Source organism: Anser brachyrhynchus (genome assembly GCF_964034855.1).
Source record: "Anser brachyrhynchus genome assembly, chromosome: 3".
Lineage (NCBI taxonomy): Eukaryota > Metazoa > Chordata > Aves > Anseriformes > Anatidae > Anser > Anser brachyrhynchus.
The window spans coordinates 88,816,210-88,839,929 of NC_137696.1; the positions used below are offsets into that span (position 1 = coordinate 88,816,210).

The 23,720-nt window shown below is 39.8% G+C and overlaps 2 protein-coding genes across 20 annotated transcripts in view; one reads left to right on the forward strand and one right to left on the reverse strand.

Annotated features, from left to right (window-relative positions):
• Positions 1-19,178, forward strand: part of SNAP91 (synaptosome associated protein 91) — a 77,086-nt gene extending 57,908 nt beyond the window's left edge. For 10 of the 19 annotated variants that reach the window (XM_080585645.1, XM_080585635.1, XM_080585648.1 and 7 more), the window contains 9 exons: positions 5,851-5,988; positions 7,273-7,422; positions 8,784-8,814; positions 10,063-10,174; positions 11,097-11,120; positions 13,286-13,369; positions 13,440-13,544; positions 16,553-16,653; positions 17,728-19,178. In XM_080585645.1, coding sequence (XP_080441771.1) covers positions 5,851-5,988; positions 7,273-7,422; positions 8,784-8,814; positions 10,063-10,174; positions 11,097-11,120; positions 13,286-13,369; positions 13,440-13,544; positions 16,553-16,645 — 737 coding nt within the window. In that variant the 3' untranslated portion in view covers positions 16,646-16,653; positions 17,728-19,178. The remainder of the gene's footprint in view (positions 1-5,850; positions 5,989-7,272; positions 7,423-8,783; positions 8,815-10,062; positions 10,175-11,096; positions 11,121-13,285; positions 13,370-13,439; positions 13,545-16,552; positions 16,654-17,727) is intronic. The other 9 variants (XM_080585636.1, XM_080585651.1, XM_080585652.1 and 6 more) reach the window with 3 other exon arrangements.
• Positions 1-23,720, reverse strand: part of LOC308192276 (cytochrome b5 reductase 4-like) — a 191,591-nt gene that overhangs the window by 148,042 nt on the left and 19,829 nt on the right. The gene's annotated exons all lie outside the window — the stretch shown is intronic.

A 23,720-nucleotide genomic window follows, 5' to 3' on the forward strand; every position in this document is an offset into this window, starting at 1 on the left:
TTTTCTTGGGATTAAAGAAAACGTCTGTTTTGAAGGAGGTCTTGAGTCATTTTTCCTCATGTTTCTGAAAGGTGAATTTGTCAGGAAGTTATCCTTAGCAAATGTAGATGATTGTTAGCTTCATGTTGTACTTCTCTGTTTTCATTTCTGAGACAGAATGGAAGTTTGCCCTTTATGCAACAGCTAACCATTCTAGGCATGGTGGGCTGTGTTGTCATTTGCTGTCTGAAGGTTTCCCATGTCAATTTATAAGGGGCTTGACTTCTGATATAGTGTACATTTTTGTGTTTGCATGCTCATGAGTGATCCCCCACTGTGTGAGAAACATGTAACACAAGTGGGATATCTCAGCATGTGATCTGCTGTAAGTTCTCGGAGTCCTTATAAATGGGTGCTTACATTCTGAAGCCACCTCAGACGGTGACAAACTGCTAGTACCTGCTGTATGTGTAGGCATCTCCTAGCTAGGCTTCAAGAAAGTGGAACTGTTCTAGAGAATAATGTAAGTGTGTGTTCTGAATCTGTTCCAGTGATGGCAAGCTGGCTACTTGGTGGCTTACACAGTGTGTAAATTCATGTTACATCTTAGTACCAGCAGTTACAGGATTTTAAGTTAGAAGACTTCCTTTGGTTTTAATACTGGTTCCATTATTCTCTGTATTGGTTAAACAGCCTATGGATAGCTTTAAGATGGAGATTATGCTTTACCCACTAGGTCCTGAAACATACTGGTAATTTTACAAGGAAAAAAGATTACAAAAAGAAGAGCTGCTGCCCTTAGCTGTGTGCATTATCTGTGATTTGGGTGCAAAGATGTTGTCAGGAAGAAGCTAATCCTGCTTATGCAAACGTCAGAAAATGTTGTGGTTTAACCCGGCTGGCAGCTAAACACCACACAGCCGTTCGCTCACCCTCCCGCCTCCCTCTCTGGGATGGGGGAGAGAAATGGGAAAGTGAAGCCGGTGAGTTGAGATAAAGATAGTTTATTAAGACAGGAATATAATAATAACAATAATAATAAAAATAATGATAATAGTATTAATAATGTGTATGAAACAAGTGATGCACAATGCAATTGCTCACCACCCGCTGACCGATGCCCAGCCTATCCCCGAGCAGCCGGCCCCCCACCCCGGCCAGCCACCCCTATATATTGTTTAGCATGACGTCAGATGGTATGGAATACCCCTTTGGCCAGTTTGGGTCAGCTGTCCTGGGTCTGTCCCCTCCCAGCTCCTGCTGCACCCCCAGCCTGCTCGCTGGCAGGACAGAGCGAGAAGCCGAAAAGTCCTTGGCCTGGTGTAAGCACTGCTCTGCAACAATTAAAACATCAGCATGTTATCAGCGCTCTTCTCATCCTAATCCAAAACATAGCACCCTACCAGCTACTAGGAGGAAAATTAACTCTGTCCTAACTGGAACCAGGACAGAAAATATTTTCTGTCCTTATCTATAACTAAGCTTAAATTATAGTAAGGACTATGCTCCAGATGGTTTAAGCTTCATCAATGTGCTCTCTGAATCTGAGTCACATTAAATCAAAACCTAAATTATAAAATGGATGTCATAAACCTGAATGCTCAAGCAGACCTGAAGCTGTTTGGGTGCATAGATTTTTTGTTGTTGTTTACATATATTTAAAATACTCCAAGTTAGATGTGAATCTCTGTTTGGCAGATACAGAGGGTATGTAAACATCACAGCATATTGCTAAGCATTTGTTCACCCTAGATAATGGCAGATGCATAGCCTGCAGTGCAATCCAGTTTTATATTTAAGATTGTGTAGATTTCATGTGGTGTCAGAAGGTTTGTCCTTCATGGTTTATGAATGTTTAGTTGTACTAAGTGTTTATATGCATGGTATTACAAGTATACTTACCATGCATCATTGTCTTAATTGTTCTGCTGTCAGGTAAGTGCCTAGATGCTTGGCTTACTTAGAAAAGGTGATAGATTTTTTTTTCATACTGTAAGTTTCTCAGCAAACAAAAATAGAACTGTGCCAATAAATGCAATAGTCTAGCCTTTTTCCCTTCTAGATCTTTCTATCCAATTAAGATGCATGCATATGCATCCCAGTGTGTAGTCTAAAGGCATGTTCTTATAAGAAATTTTACATGACCGTGTAATTAAAAACAACTTCAAAATCAGACAGCTGGGGACGTCCAGACAATGCATCTCAGTACAGCTCAGCAACAGCTGCTGCTGTTTCTGCAGACTCACTGGGTCTTGTGCAAGCACTAGATGACCAGGATTTTAATCTGTTAAAGCATATCTATGTCTTCTGTGCCCAATATTGCTGTTAGATTGTACAAGTGGCTAAAAGCTATGGAACTCAGACCAATTGTCATGCAAATTTCACCTGAAGCTGGGGAGGACTCAGTTCTGTAGCTGGAGAAACAGGCACTTTGCAGGGCTTTGCAAAAGCTTAGTCATTTATAAAATTCTGCTTAGAAAGTTGTGTATGATGTCATTACACTTCTGCCAAGCTCCTTGTGGAGGTGGAATGGGTCTAACCAAGCACAAGATCTTTAGGGGGTTCTGGTGCTGTAGGGATTGCTGGAGTCAGATGTCTTAGTCAGCCACATACCTTGTCACCCTGCTTCTGGTCTGATTCTTCAGTGCTAAGTACATTTTTTGCAGATAGTTGAGTACATAAAGCTTGGCCTTGAGACAGGTGATGAACCAGGAAGAGCTTGTAGGTAAGGATCAGAGGATAGGCCAGCATTGGTGATGTTATAGGAGGTGTCTGCTACTGATCATCTGATCAAGAAGAAGCCTCCGGCAGCCTTTAGGCAGCTGTAGAAAGCTTTGCTATTGCAGGCTTTGGCACTCATGAGCAGCTTAAGTCAGCATAATACGTGCTGGAAGGGCAACATGGCTGGGCATGAGTAAACCAGGGGACTTCTGGAATGTATTAAAGAGAATCTCTTGAAGTAGATGATCAAGACATACCAGTGTGAGTTGATGAAAGGCTGCTAAGATGGTGATTCGTGCACATGACATATGAGGAGAGGCTAAGAAATGGTCCATTCAGCTTTAAGGTCCATTCAGCCTTAAGAAGAGAAGACAAAAGCTAGGCCTTATAGCTGTCTAAGACTACCTCCTTGGAGGATACAGAGAAGACTAGCCACGTTCCTCTTGGAGGTGCACAGCAACAGAAAAAAGGACGATGTGGGAAATTCCAGTTAAGTGTTGGAAAGATGTGTGTATTTATTACCACCAGGATGGTCAGATATTAGAACAGGCTGCCCACAGAGGTGGTGGAATCTCTCCTCGTGAAAGTGCTCAGAAAAACCCCCTGAGCCACCTGATTTGATGAGACCTGCTTTTAGCAGGGACTGGCACTGGGTTGTCCAGATATCCCTTCCAACCTAAATTACCCAGTGACAAATCTGCTTCCTGCACAGACCCTGGAGAGCTGAGCTGAGGGTAGTTCTCTGATCCAGTACGTTTGTCCAGATTCTGATTTAGCAGCTGTGAACATGTGGCTTGCCACAGAGTGGGATTTGGACAATAAGGTTTTCTTGGTGCCAGAGCCCTGAAGTGGGCCTAATAAGCCCAGGGAAGCTCATAGAGGCATGTGAAATGCTCTTTACCTCAGGATGCAGAAAACAGGCTGCTCTGGGCCCTGCTCTTGCTTCCCTGTCTCCATCCAGTGCAATAGATCAGAGTCATCTAAAGGAACTAGTTTAAGTTATGATCAAAGTGTCATTGCCTGCAATCTGGCAAACTTTAGCCGAAGGATGATGTTCTTTAAGGTCTCTCTAATCAGGTTGTGTTCTCCTGGGCCAGCAGTGCACAGTTGGGTTTGCTGAACTTTTCCAGGTGTGTCTGGGGCCAGTGTAGTTTTTAGCATAGCTCTACATTTAAAGCCTGTCTTCTGATGGTACAACAAGCTGCTGGAATATGGCCAGAACCAAGTGATGGCACAGCACTCGTGTTTCCCTACTGAGGATTTTGGTTTGAACAGGATTAGCTACTGTTAATTCCTTTCTCTTCTAAAATATGAATCTGCCTGTAAGTAGGTCTGGTTCATCAGGTGCATATATAAACTTTTTTTCCTATCCTTTCCACATCTGTTGAATGTTTGGTGTTTAGTTTTCATTCTCTGAGAAACCACAGTTTTGGGGGAGATGATTTAAGGTATCACAGTGACATTTGATATAATTGATATTAACAATTTGAGCATAAATCCTCTACATTGAGTGCTAATCTGTCTTGTAGCTAAAGGTCTGTCAGGGACTTGGTTTCATAGATTGGAAATGTGCTATTGTCACAGCTTGTGAGATGTCTGCATAATGCTGTAGTTAATAGACCCTGTGACCATGGAAAGAGGTTTTGGATAAAAACTAACAAGGGGTTAGAAAGTCTTCAGTGCTTTCTTCCCCACTGAACTGGTGTTTGGTTACCACTAAATATAAGTTGAAGAAAGATGAGGAAGAAAGGAATTAGCTGACTGTTTAAGTGTGTGGTACTAACTATTTAAGTAAAAAGTCAAAGCAGCATTGGAAGATAAATGTAATTAGATAATCTCTTCTAAACGGATATCTTTATGGTATTTAATTTCAACAACGGGACTGTTGGAATAGCTTCCTTAATTTTTGAGATTCCACACACATGAAAAAAGCAGTATTTGTCAGATGAGAACTTAAATGGTCCCTGTATATTAGAGATAATGGTCTGAAGAAGGATTTTCAAATGGGTAAACGCAAACTTCTGGTTTTGGGCAGTGATGATTAACTGAGGAAATGACAGTAGACTGCAAAGGCAGTAAAGTCCCTGAAAAGAAGCTAAAGGCAGTGGTAGAGCACTGGCACGTCACCATCTTATGTTCAGCCATGGGAAAATAATATGCTTCCTCCTCTGATATAGGGGGCGAAATTACACCCTGCAGAATGTGCACTGGTCTTCCTGGTGTACTTGCATAGTTTCAGTTGGAGTGGTGAGCTCAGAACTGATACAACTATTGCGAGGGCAGCGGGGCAGCTGGGAAAAAGCAAGGCTCAGAGACTGAAGGAGTATGGAGGTCTCAGGCGTCACAGTCAAGAAAAGATTGAATAAGAGGACTGGCTGGTAGACTAAAGAGAATTGAGGAGGTGTCGTATGTCTGGTCTCTTTTTTTTTGTCAGAGTCTTTGCATATTTAAACAGTTTCCAGAGTCTGTAGATAATACAAATAAGCTTAAATTGCAAGAGAGATCAAATTTTATAGTGAACAAGGGAGGGAATTTAAGAAAGTAAAGCATGGGAATAAATTGCTAAAGGCTGGAGAATCTGCATGATTGGGATTTATTTATTTTGTGGATACTGTTGCTCCTGCTTTGGAATGAGGAGGGGATGGTGGATGGCAGCTTGAAGACATCTTGACCAGGCAGACCAGTATGTTTTAAGATAGTGAGAGACTAAATTGGATGAGTAAAACACTGCCTTCTGAACTGAGATTCCAAAGTAGTTTGGTCCATTAAACTGTGATCGTATTTTCTTCTCAAGCTACTCCTCTGTTTCCCTTCCCTTTCTGAACTAATTCTTTTTTTGTTGCTTTCTACCTGAGAGTTTACTTAACTAAAACTGTAGTGTATAGTACTAGAAGAACTGTGTACTCTGTCTGCCTCTGCAGATATCTAAATAATGGACATTAAAGTTTTTACTGGTGACTCTTGAAAAAAGCATAAATATCTTGGATCATATCTGGCATACAAAGGATGCTTGTGTAGTAGTGAGCTGTTCGCAATGGTCTAGTAAGCACTGCTTTTATAATTCTGTCTTCTATAGATTGAGCTTTTGTTAAACACAGCCCATCAAGACTGATTCTAATGTCCACACCTCTCTTATGTAACTTTTTCAAGGCTTTGGAGGGTCTTTTATTGCTCCTTCTCCATCACCATCCCCGGTTACTCCAGCTCAAACAAGCTTACTACAGCCTAACTTTGATGCAGCTTTTGGAACAACAGCTCCAACAACTGGCAGTTCATTTGATGCATCAGGTGAGCTGAAGGTTTTCTTCCTATTAATTTCCTAATGTGTTTTGTGTGTCAGATGAATCAAAGACACCATATTTAGGTTCTGAATACAAACAATAAAAGCAATTTCCCTCTTCCTTCTCTGCTGGAAGAACTCAAGGTTGTGTTTAGGCAAGTGTGTGCCCAAGAGCACTCTGTACCCATCTTTTATTCTACCGTGAAAGTAGAAACCAAACTAGTGTGAGCATCATCCTTGCATGCGCTTGACGGCACGAATCAGGAATTACTCAAGGACAATACTCTTCTGTAAATCAATTATATAGCCAAGTCATCTTGCTGTTGCTGCCGAAACTGTTCTTAAGCTTGCATGGCACCTGAAGTAACACAAAACTGAGAGACCAAGGTCATGTTCTTTGCCTGACTATAAGCTTAAACTTTCATCACTGCTATCATTTTGTTTGTATCTCTTCCATTCTGTACTTTCCATGCTGGGTCCTTGCTACAAACTTAAAATTGGTGAGTTCTGCAACTTTACAAGAAAAAGGTCAAAGTAGTACTGCTGCGTGGTTGGTTATTTGGTTGCTTGCCAGTGCACATGCTACCCTTTCTGTTGACTTAACATTAGCATGTACCTCAAATACAGATCAGAAGATAATGCTGGCATGAGATGTACCAGGCTGTTTGACTTCAAGGGATCTAAAAGATGAGTTTATGAGGTAGATGGATGGACTAAGGAGACTAGCTCTGTCAGTGTGGATGGTTCTCATTCCTTCTGATCTTATGAGGTGTTAGTAGGTTTTCCTAACTCCCTGCTGCTTGCAAGTGAATAGTAATATCCTGAGACTGTTTCAATCCTGTTGCCGTAAAATGTCAAGGTATAAGACTGCCTTTACCATAAATCTGACTGGTGTTTGTGGCAAGATGTTCATTTTAAAAGCCTTTAAATGAATATCTCCTGACAAATGTGTGTGCATCTGACATCTCTCTAAGGATGGCTGTAAGAAAAATAGTGTTATGTGGAAGTAGTGCTGTATCTGTGTAGATTCAGCTCTCCAATTAAAGTGCTTTCAGGCATGTCCTGTCATATTAGTTTTCATTGGTATAGCTCTTTCAGGGTTACTGTACATTCAGCGTGTAGTAAAATGACATGCATGCCCTTGTTGGCATTACTTTTAATGTCAAACTATGTTTTGGTAAGACTTGTGACATTGTTGTCTGTACTATATTTGTTGGACCAACATCAAAGTGGCTGGTAGTGTTTTTCTTACCACAGCTGCTATTCTTAAAGGATTTTCCTTTCCCTTCCAGTGTTTGATGGTTTAGGTGATCTTCTTATGCCAACTATGGTTCCTTCTGGTCAGTCTATAGCACCGGCAGCCACTGCAACAGTCACTCCTTCAGCAGCAAGCAAAGGCCTCGGAAGTGATCTTGATTCATCTCTTGCAAACTTAGTAGGCAGTAAGTGACAAATTTCTGTTGTAAGTGGTGTGGCATACAATGATATTTGTTTGTAGAACCAAACAGCTGTACATTTTAGCTTTCTTTTTTCAAGGCCCTCTTATTTCTCTAGGGAGATCAGGGCAGCTATAGGCAGAAGTAGGGCCTGATTTGGGTAGCTGGTATTTTAGGGTCGTAGCTTGTTCCTCATTGTGTCCAGGATCTTAGCCAAATAGTAGGATCTATTTACTAAGCGTGATTGGTAACACGTGAGCATCCTGGGACACTGAGGGGCACGTCAGACTCTTGATGGGTGGGCCCTGAGTAATAACAGCTGGAATGGTGAAAACTGTCCAAAGAATCTGGTAGCACTATGGAATTTAGCCAGAAAAGTTAATGAAGACAATAGCTGACTTGTTGCTTAGTAAGAACAGGAGTAGCAGTGGGGTGAAGTGAGAACAATAGCCAAGAACAGATGTTCTCTCAGATAGTGAACTTCCCAAAAAAAAAGTTCTTGAAATGCTAAACAACAACAACAACAGGTTCTTTCCTATAATAGAGATAGCCTTTATAACTAAAGATCAGTAGCACCAGCGCCTGTACAAACCTAACATAGACCCACCTAGGCTAAGGTATAATAGTACTGAAGTTGTACTAACAGTACTGCATAAAATAGAATATGCTGTTCCTATATGTAAACACAACAAAGATATAACTGATCTAAAGATGCATACTATTCTTTTTGGTGTGGAGAGAAACAACCGTGTTTAGAAGTCAGCAGGAGTTTTAATCACTTGAGACTTCTTCTGCACATCACTTGGTATATCCAGGTTTGGGGGAGTAAATAATTGCACTTAGCAATTTGACTTGCAGGACTCATACTGATCATGTGAGAAGATAATTTTTTTAAAACTTAGCCTAAAACTTCTTTCAGAGAATAATTAAGGAAACTACTTGGAGTGCATGTGCATGATAGAACAGATAAAACTGCAGAGCTTCCAAATAACATTGAGTTTTATCTGTACGAGTAAAATAACTTAATATTTCAGCATATAAAATGAAGAACAGAAACTAATGCTGTCATTAGCGGTAAATAGTTTTGGTGCTCTTAAATAACATTTTGTAGACCTAAATATATTGTCACTTTGGTTTGCTTATAGAGCAAAAATGGCTTCTTCAAGTATAAGACACCCATAGGGTTCCTCATAAGTTTGTCCTGTAGGTGTGTCTTATGCTATTCTAGTGCTATCTAAATGGAGACAGACAGAACGCCATTATTCTCTACAAGCCCATGTACAATGAAATGTGAGCTATTACTTTAATGCACTTTAATTTATTAGACATGTGACTTTCCTTTTTTCTTTTTTTCTTACACCTTTCAGATCTTGGAATTTCTGGTACCACTTCAAAAAAGTAAGTTCAACATTTAATTAAATTTATATATATATTTAAAAAAAAAATGTTCAAGTCTGTTTTATAGTCTTACATTGATTTCCATGTTTATTAGGATCAATGAATTGGTCACATGCCAGTACCCCCCTCCCAGCCCCCTTAACCAAAAATGAGCACTTCATAAAAATTCTGGGAAGTGTATTCTGTTCTATACAGATTCAATGAATAATTAATGTTAATTGTTCCTGATATAGCTTTTAAACTTACTGGCTTTAATCTGAGTTTCTAAAAATATATATGTATATATAAATCACTGTCTTCATATTGGGTAGCTGATTTCCAAATGAATTGTCCAGATAATAAATTGAATAGCTCTCCTCATTATATAGGCTAATATGTAATAGTTTTGTTATCTTTTTACAGACGCTGGATGTGCTTATCGTGTAGGCATTGGAATATTTGTAAAATAGAAAAGAAGTTGATTCCATGCAGTGAAAAGCTTCTTTTTTGCAAGAAGAAATATTGAAATCATTACACTTATTTTTGATTGTCTTAAGCTAACCAATTGCTTACTTCTGTGCTGAGTCTTCCTCTGTATCCAAGACTATTTTATGATGTGTGTACTTCAAGATGTCTTGTACCTCTGCAGAAATGATAGGAGGAAAATAAGTAAACACATCATAAAGTTTATTCCCCATACTTAGCTTCCCTCAGTCTACTTCATTCAAAGGGTGTAGCTTATTCCAGATAAAGCAGTCTCTAGCAAAACCCAGTTTTGAAACAGCCCTTTTATTCTGTTAATGATTTGTTTTTCTTGTATCTATCAACTTTTTTCAGAACTGAATGCTTTCTTCCTTCTTCTGTCTGAGCAAGATTTCCAGCAATGAAATGACCTTTCAAAGACTTCTATCAGGCAGCTCTACTGCCTGGCCCCAGTAGAATAGGCAGTAGCAGTCCCTCTTCCTACTTCCTACAAGGGTATATGCAATAATATGTTACATTCAATCAATACTAAGTAAAACAACTCTTTAATTCTCACCACAAAGGCCATAACCATGTAACTGACTTCAGTGTAGAGTGTAGTGGTGTCTACCACTAACAATCCTTGAAACTGCGTACTAAAAGTGTATCTTTCTGTTAATAACTTAAACTGCATATACCATAAACTAATGTAGCTGCAGGCTTAAAGTTAATGTACACTGCAATTGATATTCATTTTCACTGCGAGGGTATGCAAAGAATAGCTCTGTCTCTCTCCCTCTCTACTAGGGGAGATCTTCAGTGGAATGCTGGAGAGAAAAAGCTAACAGGAGGAGCCAACTGGCAACCAAAGGTAGCACCTGCAACATGGTCAACTGGTGGCGTCCCAAGTGGTCCATTGGTAGGTGCTTCATCCATCAATACCACCAGTATGAAACCTCACTATTTTAAGACTATGCAAATGTGCGTGTAGACACTACTCCTGTTTGTTTCAGCTAAAGAGTTTGCTTCATTATAAATGATATGATTGTTTCAAGTCACATTTTTAAGGCCAGATTGACTTGAACCCAGTGATAACTGGCTGTAAATGAAGACTGCTTTTTTTTGTGTCTTCCAAAAACAAAACAAAACAAAACAAACAAACAAACAAAAAACAAAAAACGAAAGACTTTAAAGTCTGGACATTTCTAAGAACAGTGTGTGGTTACCCCTATAGGTCTTGACCAGCACCAGGTCCAGGTAGATTGTCCAAGGCACAATGATATTTATCCAAAGCTGAAGTACTGGAAGGAAAGATTTTTTTTCTCAAGCTTGTTCATGATTCAAGCTTTCCTGAATGAAGTAGATCAAAAGACAACATGGTATTCAGACTAATCAGATGATTTTTGTTAGAGTAGTAGAAGGGTGTAGCTTCTTTAGTCCAGTGAAAGCAGTCTTTTCAAAAGGTTAAGATTCCCCTGTAAAATATACCAGATGACACTAACTTCGGAGGAAAGGGATTGAATTGAGCTTAGAATCTAAACTTGGCTCAAGAACAACTTATCATGAGTGATCTACAGGGCTAATCTGAAGAAAGGTCATACCTCATCAAAGCTGCACAGGGCATAAAACAGCCTCTGTTGGAAAAAAGTGGGGTGGAGGTGAAAGGAGAGGACCGTCGGGGCGAGCATGACCGGCTCAGTTCCTGCTGACACATTCAAAGGTTAATGCAACTCTAAGCATGTTCCAGCTTGTTCCTTAACCTAATGGAAGGTGCAAGAATTCCCTGAGGTTGATACTTCATTTAATGTATTAGTTGTAATGCTAACTTTTTTTCTTAATAGAGAGGCTGGACAATACTGTACAGTGTAAGTGAAAAATTTTTTTTGATTGCTTTTTATACTTGCTAAACATGAAGATACTAACAGCAGCTCACCAGCACTGCAGTTATTACAGCTGGCTTAAAACTACCTAGAAGCTACCTAACATGGCCCTTTTTGGATTGTCCATCCAGCAGACAGTCCTCAGGCAATGAATGGTAGTAGTGGGTGCTTAACCGTTCATGCGCTGTAATCTCAAAAACAATGGCTTCAAACTATCTGTGCTATACTTGGATGTGAACGATCTGGTGACTTGTACTATCTGAACTTTCTAACTCCTGTAATATCCTGATCTGGTAGTAGTTTTACCATCTGATAGGTAACTATCCTTTCTGGAAAGCTGGTTTTGATAGTAGTTTGTGAAATTTGTGTGCTACATGCATTTCTTCTACCTCTGTGCACATAAGTGTTTTTGAAAACCAGGACCACAGGAAAAAGTAAATACTGAGACCAAAATGAAGCATTCCTTCACATCATAGTTGAACATTGAATTTGAGACACTTAAATTTTGATCACTTCTTCCCTTCCTTATGACCTCTCAGCTTCTGGATTAAAATCAGCAGAATTTCACAAAAGCCCATTCCCTTGCGTGACCTGAGCACTTTGATGCAAAAGCAGGTTCAGTTTGTGTCTTGGCATGTGATGGACTGAATTCTGAACTAAGATGTGGTTCTTTGGCTACACTCAGATAGCTTTAGGGTGCTCACCTGATGTCATTAGCCCATGTCTTTCTATTCCTTGCTTTCCACATCCAAGTGTCCAGATCTTGTTCTTAGCTCGAGGACAGCTGAACTGGTAGTGCAATAATTGAAGTGCTCCCAGTAAAACATTCAAACTGGAAAAAGAGGTTCATAAGCACTCAACACTTTCTTGCCAACTACTATTGTTCAATAAATCTGGAATGGGTTATCCTGACTAGCCTAATGTTTCCTAAGAAACCGGTATATTTTAGTCTTGAAGCAAGGATCAGGGAAGGGCACTAAATGCAGTTTTTATAGAAGTGGACTCTGTAGTGAGTAATTCTTGCATATATCCAGAGATGTTTCTCTGCTGTCAACTGTAAGCATGCTGACAGTTCTGCAAGCATGGTGGGACATAACTGACTCAAGGTAGGCATTCAGGATTTAGAGGCTCAGGCATGGCCTTACGACTTCTGTAATAGCTTGGGAAATTGTGCCACTATACTTACTTAGGCCGCATGGTAGCAGTAATGAGGTTCCTAAAAATCCTACCACCATCTTTAAATCCCTTCTTTGAATGTTTCCTGCCTCTCTTTAAAGTTCTTATCAAGAGTTTAAGCACTGTTTGTATTGAATATACTTCTGCGAAAAGGAGAGACTTGCCTGCTTTCCAGGCCATAGGGAGACTGTGCATGGGAAATTACAGGCAAGGGAACCAAAAGGGATGATGTACAGGTTCTGCTAGATAACTGAGGTGGCCAAGTACAAAGGTATTGTTTTAATTGTGCCGTATGTCCACTACTAAACTAACATTTCTCTCTTCCTGAATCCTAGTAAAACATTGCTTTTCTGCGCTTATGTTTTATTTGAAAATCCATTGCATAACAAGTTCAACTTCCCTTTGGAAAGTTTGTAACAGTTGTGATTCTGGTTTAAGTGTGTGAACTTAGTTTTTAACTAAATTAATCTCACTGCATAAAAATACTATTCTTTTTTACTGGAAACTAATGACTATAGCAGTTACTTCCTTTAACTTTACACTCTGCTTAAGCTAGGCGTTGCTAACTTAAGGTTACATTAAAACCACTGCTATAGCAAGTGCAATGCTGTGTTGGCTATCAATTACAAAATCGGTATGCTTTTTACCTTATGTAGAAGAAGGAGAAAAGTATGAATTTTCTTGGGTCTATTCTGAGTTGTATTCAGAAAATGAATTCCATTCATGAAGAGAATTGAGACTGTCACATTGGCTTTCTTATGACGAAGAAAGCTGAACATCAGTGTAAGGACTAACTCAATTCTCTCTTTCTTCAGAAGCGTCATGGTTTTGAGGTTAGGTATTGAATACTACATAACAGTCCAAGTTTCTCAAACAACTCAGAGAATGCTTGAGATTCCATGCAGTATCGAGATATTTGGTGTTACAGACATTCTTGCCTTCTTTTTTTTTTAAAGCCTTTTTTTTTTTTTCAGACAGGAGCCGTGCCTCCAGCAAGTGGTGTTCCTCCCACAGGAGGTGCTCCACCTGTCGCACAGCCAGGAGCAGCATTTGGGATGGTGAGTCTCTTTCATTACGTGGCTCTCCCTTCTTTATCCAGAAACGTACTCACAGTGCTTTAATTTACAGCCCCCAGCAGGAACAGGCGTACCCATGATGCCCCAGCAGCCAGTTATGTATGGGCAGCCTATGATGAGGCCACCATTTGGAGCTGCCACTGGCCCTGGTGTACAGGTGAGTGTTATCGTTAGATGAATGTTTAACTGTTATCCATATCGCTAGAAGGGAGTTGTGTATATATTATCTCAGTTCAAATTCTAGCTTTAGGTTTGTAAATGAGATTTCTTGTGGTGTCAGCTGCCTGACTTGCAATTGATCACATGAACCACCTTGATTTTTCTTTTCTTTTGTTCAATTGCCTTTTATGAGACCAATGGAACAGGTTCAGAAAGTCTTCTGCATCTAACTACATCCAAGATGTGTTTCGGGGGGGTGGGAGGTGGGACTGAGTAAACTTGAAAGTGGAGCTGTTTGACAACTTTATTCTGTTCAGAGTTTGGCAACATTTACTGGAGTTGTGCTCTATCTTCCCTCTGAGCCCACCAAGAAGATTCTACAGAAAACTGAGCTGCTTATGAACAAGCTTAGGTCTCAAGTTCTTTGACAGCTGTTTCTTAGTAAATGCAAGTTGAACTGCTTTAGGCTAGTAGCGTGCTGGGTTTATTTCACTGCGAAATGACTGCATTCGAATATGAATTACCATAGTGTACATAAAACTGGAGAGTTCAGAGCAAGTTTTTCACTGCAGTGTTCAAATTTAAATAATGTGGAGTAGAATTTTTCCTCTAACGTAGACTAATGTGGAAGAATGTGAATTAAAGGTCTTAAACTTCAGTTACTCTGTTTTTTGTTTTTTAAGTGAGAGGTACATGGCAATGCTTCATTTTTCATGTACTTAAAGTATATTTACCTAGTCCAACACAGTGACTATCATATATTTAGATCTACAGGGGACATAAATTTGGACACATACAACCAAAGCAAACCTGTTCTTAGAGAACTAGCATAGTAATTAAACTATGTGTTGGGTCTCTAAATTGTTTAACAGATGGAGAATCTTTAGCATAAATTTCTGTGCATAAGAATTCTCTGGTATTTGTTGTGTGCAGGGAGTTCCTTATTCATTTAATGAGAAGGTCTTTGCTTAGCAGCAATTCTATATGAATCACAGAATAGCTGAAGCTTGAAGAAAACCTCTGGAAGTCTTCTTGCTCAAGCAGGCTTCTCAGGGCCTTGTGTAGACCACTTTTGAATATGTCTAAGGACAGAGACTCCACAAGCTCTCTGGTCAATCTGTGCCAGTACTCCATCACCTGCACAGTAAAGAAGTGCTTCCTCATGCTCAGGAGTAACCTCCTGTGTTTCAGATTGTTCCCACTGCCTCTTTTTCTGTCACCTATCCTGTTTTATGCTTGATCAATATATGTAGAAGTTACCTCGGGATATTATCCTGCAGGTTTGTATGTACTGATACTTTAAAGCAGAACAACATAATCCGAGAAGATGATTATTAATAAGGAGGTAAAAAATAGTGAATGACTGCAGAGTGGTCTCTAGCTCCCAACACAAGGTAGAGAACTGCTGTAGTACTCTCACATTACATTTGTCACTTAGAAAACCATCTGTCCTGCAGCCTGTTCCACGTCGTGCAGCTGCCTATCTACGATACTGCCACCAAAGAGTACAATCTTAGCAGGCTTAAAAATGAATCTTAGAAAAAAAAAAAAAAAAAAAAAAAAGTAACTTATGGTAATCTTTAAGAGCAGATTGTAGTAACTGTGTGATCACCCTTATCAAAATGCGATAGGCCAGTAACAAGGAAACACAGACTTATCAGCTGCCGGGGTCCTTCTTTAATATAACAAAAAATTAATGGAGTAATTAATGATGAAGTAGGTTGAGTAGGTTGAGTGAATGGAGACATGACATCCATCCCGTTGAACCAAGGATTCCCTCTAACTGGAAGCTAATGAGATTGGAAGTGCAGCACTCTGTATCCACTCTGACGCAAAGCTTTTAGCTGATGGATGGCCAGTAGGTGACACAACATAAGCCGTGGTAGCTGTTCCAGGCTATTTCTCCAAAGTAGAGTTTAGTTTGTCGTAACTCTGAAAAGGAAAGGCCCTTTCCAGAGGGGAGGCAGGGAACAAATTATTTGCAGTATTTTGCTTCTGGGCAAGTCAGAAGTCCATCTTATCTTTGAAATAAAGTAGGAGGTGGAAGTTCATGCTGTGGCTCTAAAATACGATTTTTAACACTTAAAACCACGCAACCTTCCTTTTTTTTTTTTTTTTTTCCAAACATTAAGTCAAACAATCATCCTGTAGCAAACTACACTCCTTAAGTAAGGAACCACATTCCTGTTTAAGTATCTCTGGGTTTTCTTTGTAGAAATGAGAAGAACTTGAAACTGTTCTAAGTGAGAAGTTGTAGGTATTGAAGCTCTGCATTTCATGTACTTGGTCTTTTCCTGCCGCCTTAAACTGTCTGTTCACATAGATATCAAGAATAATATTATGGAAGACATAAATTTTTCTCGGAGTAGGGTGGTAATCAAGGTGCCTAGTGTCCTGGGTAGGGTGGCAGTGGTGGAGAGTAAAGTCAGGATGGGAGAACTACTTGGCTCACTAGTAAAAAAGGATTGCATGGAACATGATAAATGGATACTTTCTATGGAATAACTGATTTTATGACCACAAAAGGAGGAATCAAGTAGACATATAGTCACATGTGTAGCACTCTTTGAGCTTTTCCTCATATTACCAACATAGAACAAGTTGTATTTAAATGTCAGTTGCTGAGGTTTTCATATGTACTCTGCAGCACACACTCAGCTTATTCTGTACCTTGGTGTTTAATATCTAACAATTGCTTAACTTCTGTCTGGGTTGATAATCCTAACGGCATTCTTTCTTACAGGCTGAGAGTGATTTACAGCTGTGCTAACTAGTGTATGCAATGTCTTTGGCCTTGTGCATTACATCAGCCAAGCATTGTTAGCCCTGTAGTAAGGACAGAGATTAAACAATGCTTGAGAAAAATGGCAACATGCTGAATTTAGCCATAACGTAGAGCTTCATATGCTTGCAGTGTGCTTGTGTGAGACCCAGCTATACTTACCTAATGATTGTGTATCCTTGTCTGCTTTGTTTTTTTCTGCCTTCCTGTCTGGCATCTGTTAGCTTTCTCCAAGCCCAACTCCTGCTACTCAGAGTCCCAAGAAACCTCCAACAAAGGACCCATTAGCGGATCTTAACATCAAGGATTTCTTGTAAACGATAAGGTATTCTGTGACTGCCTGCATGTTACGCTGCAGTACGTATCTGGCACACAGATGTTGATTAGTCTGGTAGATCAAACGTGGTTGATAGAATTGTAACTTCAGAGATGTGTAGGAACATGCACTGGTAGTGTGGTGGCTTAAGCAGAAAACTGAATTCTATCTGCACTTTTAATTTTAGCCTGAAATATTGACTTCTGACTACTTTTTTTTTTTTTCCTTTTCTGAAAGTAGCTGGCCAGGAAAGTTATCTTTAATCTATGATTTCCATTTTGCCCTGTTTCCGCTCAATCCAAGGGTTTGCTTTTTTCATGAAACTAATATTGTAACAAATAGAATCATAATAGCGTACAAGTAGTGGGGGCAAAACCATGCCAAGGAGGCTTGTTCCATGTTGTTACAAGGAGCTGTAGATCATTTCTGAGAGCTCTTGGTAAATTGTGGTAGATCTCATATCAGGTCTCGCGTGTGTGGAAACAAATTTTGTATCACAGGTGTGGAGAGATCAAAAGACGAAAAAATAGGGCTAGAAAGAAACATCAGATTGGATTGAACACTTCTGCATTTTATTTTTCAATTGGCTGAAGTAAGGTAAGCGTTTTATAAGTAAGCCTAGAATAATTTGCCAGGTGAGGAGAAGACAATAATTACATATCTTTGAGGCCTTCTTTATAAGTCCCTTTTCTTTCTACCCATAACTTAATTTTAAGGCTTGTTCTAGGCTTTTTCTGTGCTTGAATTAGCAGCAGCGGATGGGATCATGCTAATCTTAGCAAGTACTACCTGGTTCCACTTTGTCCCCGTCACCAAATCCCAGCATTGAAGGTGTACCTGGGGCTTTGTGGAGACTTTCAGGAGTGGAGATGTGTTTTTATTGCTGGGATTCACTGCTTTCAGCTTGAATTATAGTAGACTGACTCATAAAGGTCTATGGGATGACAACTGCTTTACTGAAAGCTGGTAACATCTTTGAGGTGCAGTGAAGAGTATATCTGGTGCTTTCCCCTTAATTTTTCTAGAGCATGCTTTATTAGATTCGTTATTTCAGTTTTCATCTAACACTCTTTGTTTTCACAGCTGCAGTTTTTCTGACTGGATGACAAAAATGTGAGTTTGGAGTCTGCAAATCGATGCTCAGAGTTTCGAAGTGAGCCACCAGTACCAAACCCAGCGCTTACTCAGACTTTCTCTTACTCCTGAAACGTGTAGCACAGCTGTGAAAGTGAACATTAGGAATGTGTACTACCTTAGCTGTTATCCCTACTCTCTCTAAATTTGTGTACTTGGGTTATTTGTGTTTTACAATTTAAACAATGGATGTATGTTTCTGATGCCTTCTAGTGCTTTTCTGAACCTATCCCACAGGGGCAGATTATGCAGCTGTTGTTTGGTGAGCCATTTGGAGCGATGTCTGTGTTTTTTGAAGGTTTCAATGTATATAACTTTTTGAGGACACCTAAAATTTCCCTAAGATTCAATTTCTCCTTTATCTGTTACAAAATATAGTGTGATAATACCAGATCGTAAGGAAAACACTTATGAAATTGTGTGGAATACATTTTTTTTCCAGTCACAGGAATCTCAATTGTCGTGAAAAAATGTTTTATTTTTGTGACACTGTATATGTTAAGATAATTTAAAGTAATATAATGGTAAACTTCCATAACAAATACTTTTTCAATGATTTTCCAAGAATGAAAAATCATATCTGAATGAAATATCATATTTATTGCCATTTTGGTTTTAAAATATATTTTAATTATTTAAGTTTTTGCGTTTTAAATTGGCATATTTATCTATCAGTTCTTGCAAAATGCACTGAAAATAAGTAAAGGGTCAGCTTCTCTCAACGTAGTTGAAAAAAAAGCAGCCATAGTTGTGCTGGCATTAAGGGATTTCGAATCTGAGAGCACTCTTTGGTATATCTGTAGTCAAAACATTGCAATTGATGTTACTCACCTCTGTTTAGTTCTTATGTACATCTCTTAATTTAGTGCTTACCTGTGTATGCCATAGGCTAGTGTTTTCTCCATTTCCCCAATTGCGCTGTGAGTAGCTTTTGTACTATTGGTGATTAGATTTAATTCTGATCCAGAGATCCATGCCCTTTACTGTACATAATGTGTTTCTTTAATTTTTATTTGTTCTCATACTGTTTCTGCTGATGGCTTGGCTTAAGATCTTGACTCTTAAATGAGGTCACTGTTGATCAGTGTTACAAGTGGCTTGGCAGTTCTCTGTAAAAGCATACTGGGTTGGAAAGATCTTCACCTGAAGTCTTTCAAATTAACTATTTAATCAATGTATGGTACCATTAAAAGTGGTTGTATCTGAATTTACTGTGGGGATAACATACACCGTAATGGGAAAGTTCTATAAAAAGCTAATTTCAAAATGGCTCTTCTTTCTTTGTATTTCAGTTTAAAAAAAAAATTAAAAAAAAAAGAAAAAGAAAAAAGAAAAAAAAAAAGAAAACCCCAGTGCATGTGTGCCCTCTGAGATGCAATAAACACCTTGATCAAAGTAAATTTCAAGTTGCCGTTTTCCTGATTATTCAGATGTTGATCATAATAATATACTTTGAGGGGGAAAAAATGTATCGAGAAGGTCCTTGTGAGAGGGAGAGGTGAATTTTCTAGTTTGATCTGTAACACCTAGGAAGGTTTCATTAGATGGTCATCTCCTTAAACTAGAATATTAGTGGAATAGTTGCGGCTGTGAGAGCTTATAATACTGGTCCTGATTCCTTTCCCATGAGGTATCATTACACAGCTTATTGAGAGCTAGCACAGCTGCGATGGCACAGGAATTGCTTGTGCTAAGGTACATCTTACAGCAGGATGAAAGGAGGAGAAAATGTTTCATACAATTTAGCTACATTAATGCCTTTCTGATGCTATTCACCTAACAAGTGACTTTCTGCTTTAGTACCAAGATGAAATGATGAAGCAGTACTGAAGGCTGCTTTAAAGCAATTTATAAAGAACAAAATACTGAAACAACTTGATCATCTCTGGTAAGGTCTGAATTTTGAACTGGGTTTCAAAGAAATTTCCAAGTTGCATAACCAGTAAGGGAGTGCCATTGCTTAAGGGGGTTTTTTGGTTCCTTTTTTTTTTTTTTTTTCCCCTCTTATTTGCTGCTAACATTGGTATTATGAATCTATCAAATTTGGCTACTGAAAAGTTGTTTTGATGAACATACCTGGTAGATTCAGACTGTTCTGGATTATGAGCCTGTAAGGCTCTGCAAATCCTTGGGTTTTCTTGGTATTTGAGCACTAAGACCTGAACAAGCTCTGTAAATGCACTTCCAGGAAGGCTAACAGTGCTCTCAGGCTCTGGCCAGTTGGTTTTCTTTGCTCATCCTTCCTATGTGCTCTGTGTTGCCTGGAAGCAGGGAGCTCTGAACCTCTGACCACCATATGTGCATCCTTTCTCAAAGCAAGCACTCCTTTTTCAATGGACAGTCATAACCAAGCATAGCAGCGAGGAGATGTCTTCAGACCAGTTCATTGGTGTGTTGTTCTAATTAAGGTGATGCCAAACTAGTTGTGTGCACTTTGATGCCCATAAATGCTTGCTATAACCAAGTTCATTGATTTCTATAGGACACAGCTGCATGTTTCACGGGGCAAAACCTCAGTGTAATGGCCTGGATGAACAGAAAGCAAACCTGGAAGATTAAGATGCTTTTTTGCACTGTGGGAGGTAAAACCAGCAAATTTCCACAGTATGTTGCATAAGGCTAGACAAAAGTGACTCTTGTTCTGCCCATCACAAAGAAGTTATAACATCTGTATTGCACAGGAAAAGAAGTGGTTGTCTCATGGTCTGAAGATAAGAACATGTTCTTGTTATCATCTGAGTTGCATCACGCAAGCATGAATGTGTCTGTGTCCTACTGCAACCAACTGCTTCTCAATGCAGGCTGTACAGTAGCACAGGATGGCTCCCATCTGTAGACAGCAGCAACCGTCCCCTTCCTCTCTGTTTTTCATGGGGGGAGAACAGGTTTCAAAAAAACTGATACGTTCCTTACCTGAGCTCTTGCTGTGGGGTGGTTTCCTTTGAAGCTGACACCTCTAGTCACAAGAGAAATGTGCAGCTCCTCTTTAAGCGTGAGTGCTTTAGGGGATGGTGAATACCTGGAAACCATGAACTCGGCTTACTGTAGAGGTCTGAACAACAACATAAAAACTTTGTATTTCCTCAGAGCTGACTCATTTTTGAATGCTTCGGGTTAGTAGTGTCTCACACTGTCTCCCCATACATCATTCATTTTGATTAGCTTTATTTGTGATTTATTTTTTTTAGCTGTGTCTTTCAGCATACTGTAACTTGATTTGAGGACTTCTCCTGGAATGAATCTAGTGTTCCACCATGACCACAGATGAAAACCTGGAAGTAGAGAACTAAATTGTTGTCTTATAAGATCCTGGGGACCGCCTTCCTATTTCAGGCTGGTCACAAAATCATGCTGCCGCCTAAACTTCTGTTCCTCAAACTTAGTAAGACAACTGCAAGTTAGCAACTTGCCTTAAAAAGGTATATCAAGAAGGTCTAAAGCAATAAAAAAGGTAGCTGGAAGGAAAAGCAAATTGCTTTGGTAATACGGAGTATTACTGGTGAATGACAGCATTTAGGGCATGAAATGGCCGCTATCCATGGCTGACATTGTTTTCTTTTTCTGGTATGGCTATTTGTTCCTGCTCCTCCTTTCCAATCCCTCACACTAAAATGAGACCTGCCTGTTCAGACAACTTGTTAGGATCGTTTTTTCCCTGAAGAATAACAGCAGTGCAGATCTACAAACTCTTAATGCTCAGAAAAGCCAACTGAAACTTCCTATGACAGAAATGGTGACAGCGAAACAAAGATGATGCACCAATTTACTGATCCATCTGTTCCAGAACATGTAACATATCAGTAACTTTATTAAAAGAAAAACCCTTTTTCCTTCATGTTGTGTATTGCTAGTGCTGTGAGCAATGTGGGAAGTGGCAGACACTGAGTGGTAATGAAAGAACTAAACAAGAATTTTAGAGAAGAGATTACAGAAGGAGAGAGTGGGCTACACATATTTTAAAGCAGGTCGCACTGCAATTTTTTCTGTTCTACATCGGTGCTCCTAAAGCTTCAGCTCCTCTTTGCTTCCCCTTAATTAAACTCTGTGAACCACGTGGGAAGGAAAAGCCTGGTGTTTGCTCTTTTGCACAAGATATCTGTTAATGCAGTTATAGATGTAAGAAGTTACTGAAGGTAGTAGTAAAAAGGAACTGGAAAAAGTGAAGAAATGTGTGTGGAGGGGAAGGGGGGGACATCTGCATTGAGGACTAAGGACAGCACACTTCTTCTCTAGGCGTGTAGGGGACCCTGCGAAGGGTATGATGAATATCTACCCTGCTGCAGCAGAGTAAAGCACGTACATCCAAGTGTTCGGGGTTGAACATGATGAAGTTTGCTCCATATTTTTGAAATACATCTGTCTCCTAGTTTAGTATGATGTAAGAGATTGTCAATTTACCTCAACATCATAGATGCCTGAAGTAGCCATCTATTTCAAAGGTCTTGCCAGAGCACTAGCTCGCTCTGATGGAAGCAGAAATTTCATACCACTAAGCAACAGCAGGTGCGTGGAAGCTACATGAAGGGCTCCCTCTACTGTAAACTGCCTTTCTAGATGCAAAGATCCAAGGAACCACGATCTCTGATGGGACGGAAAGCTGTGTCAGTCTTTCAGGGCTAAATGGAGGTGAGTAAGTTATCCATGACAACTTTGCAGAGACTGGCGGGCTCTCTGTCACGTAGGAGGGAGCCTTCTCTGCCTTCCTGAGGACTTCATGTTGCTCCTCATTGTCCTTGCCTGTACTTTTACCCATGTTCATGGCATGTTCTCAGGTCTGTGGCTGAGGGAGGGAGCAGGTGATTGAGTGGTGAGGGGACACAGTGACCCCAGCTTGCTGCCCTCAGCGTCATAAGCTGGGGAAGGAGAATTGCTGCAGGTGTGCAGCTTGGGCGCTAGATCTCATCAAACACTGTTGTGCACAAGAACAAGGCACAGGTGCAAGCAGGCGCCAGACTTTGAAAGCAGCAGTAATCCATACTGTGTATGTCTGTACATAAATAAAGCAGCTTTAGTGAAATGCCACTTAGATCTGAGAGCAGAAAAAGATTAAATTCTTCATGTATCTATAACACATCTATAATTGTACCCAATCAATCTGTCCTAGAGGATTTTTTAGAGATTTTTCCTTACAGGAACACACTGCTTCCAGCTGACTTAACAGTTTGAAAACCCTGAAGTTTGAAAAATCAAGGAGCAGAATTGATCACTTTCAACAGGTGGAAAGACCAAGTTGAATAGATAAGCAAAACTGTTACATCTTGGTTAAAAATGGGGAGATATTTGTAATATTGAGACCATACTGTATAAATGGAATTGTTACACTGCACAAATACTGATTCAGATATTTGAGCATTTTTGAACCTGATGATGTCTTCTGAACCTTGACACAAACCAGCTTCTGCTGTTCACATGGCTTCAGATGCTTTGAGGTTTTCCTATTTACATTTTTACAGGAGAATTTAATTTTAAGAGCTGTATCTGTTCTATTTCTGTGGGCTCACCTTTGGGCTAGTGGACATAGAGCACACCCTTCTTTCTGTGCTTGGAAGAGCAGGTTTTGATGGGTGTACGAAAATCACTGGTTCCCAGCTTGCCTCCACCCCACCATTAAAATATCTAGCATCTGTTTGCCTTTGAACCTGCTGCTCAGAGATGAACAAACACACCAGGACCTGCTCAGCCTTGCACTTCACAGGACATGAGCTGGTCTGATCTTAAACATATATTTTAATATATATATATCAATATATGTGTATACATAAAATTTGCTGGCAGCTGGTGACATGGCCTTGCTGCCTGGATCCTGTGCTGCCAACATCACTCTTCACTTTATGTTTCTTCCTGCAACCCTTCGCAGCGGTGTGGCTGAAATGCTGTTCTGTAGCTAGATGCAGTGCTCTCGTTGCAAAAATGGTATCGATGGATAGCAAGCTGCTGGCCTT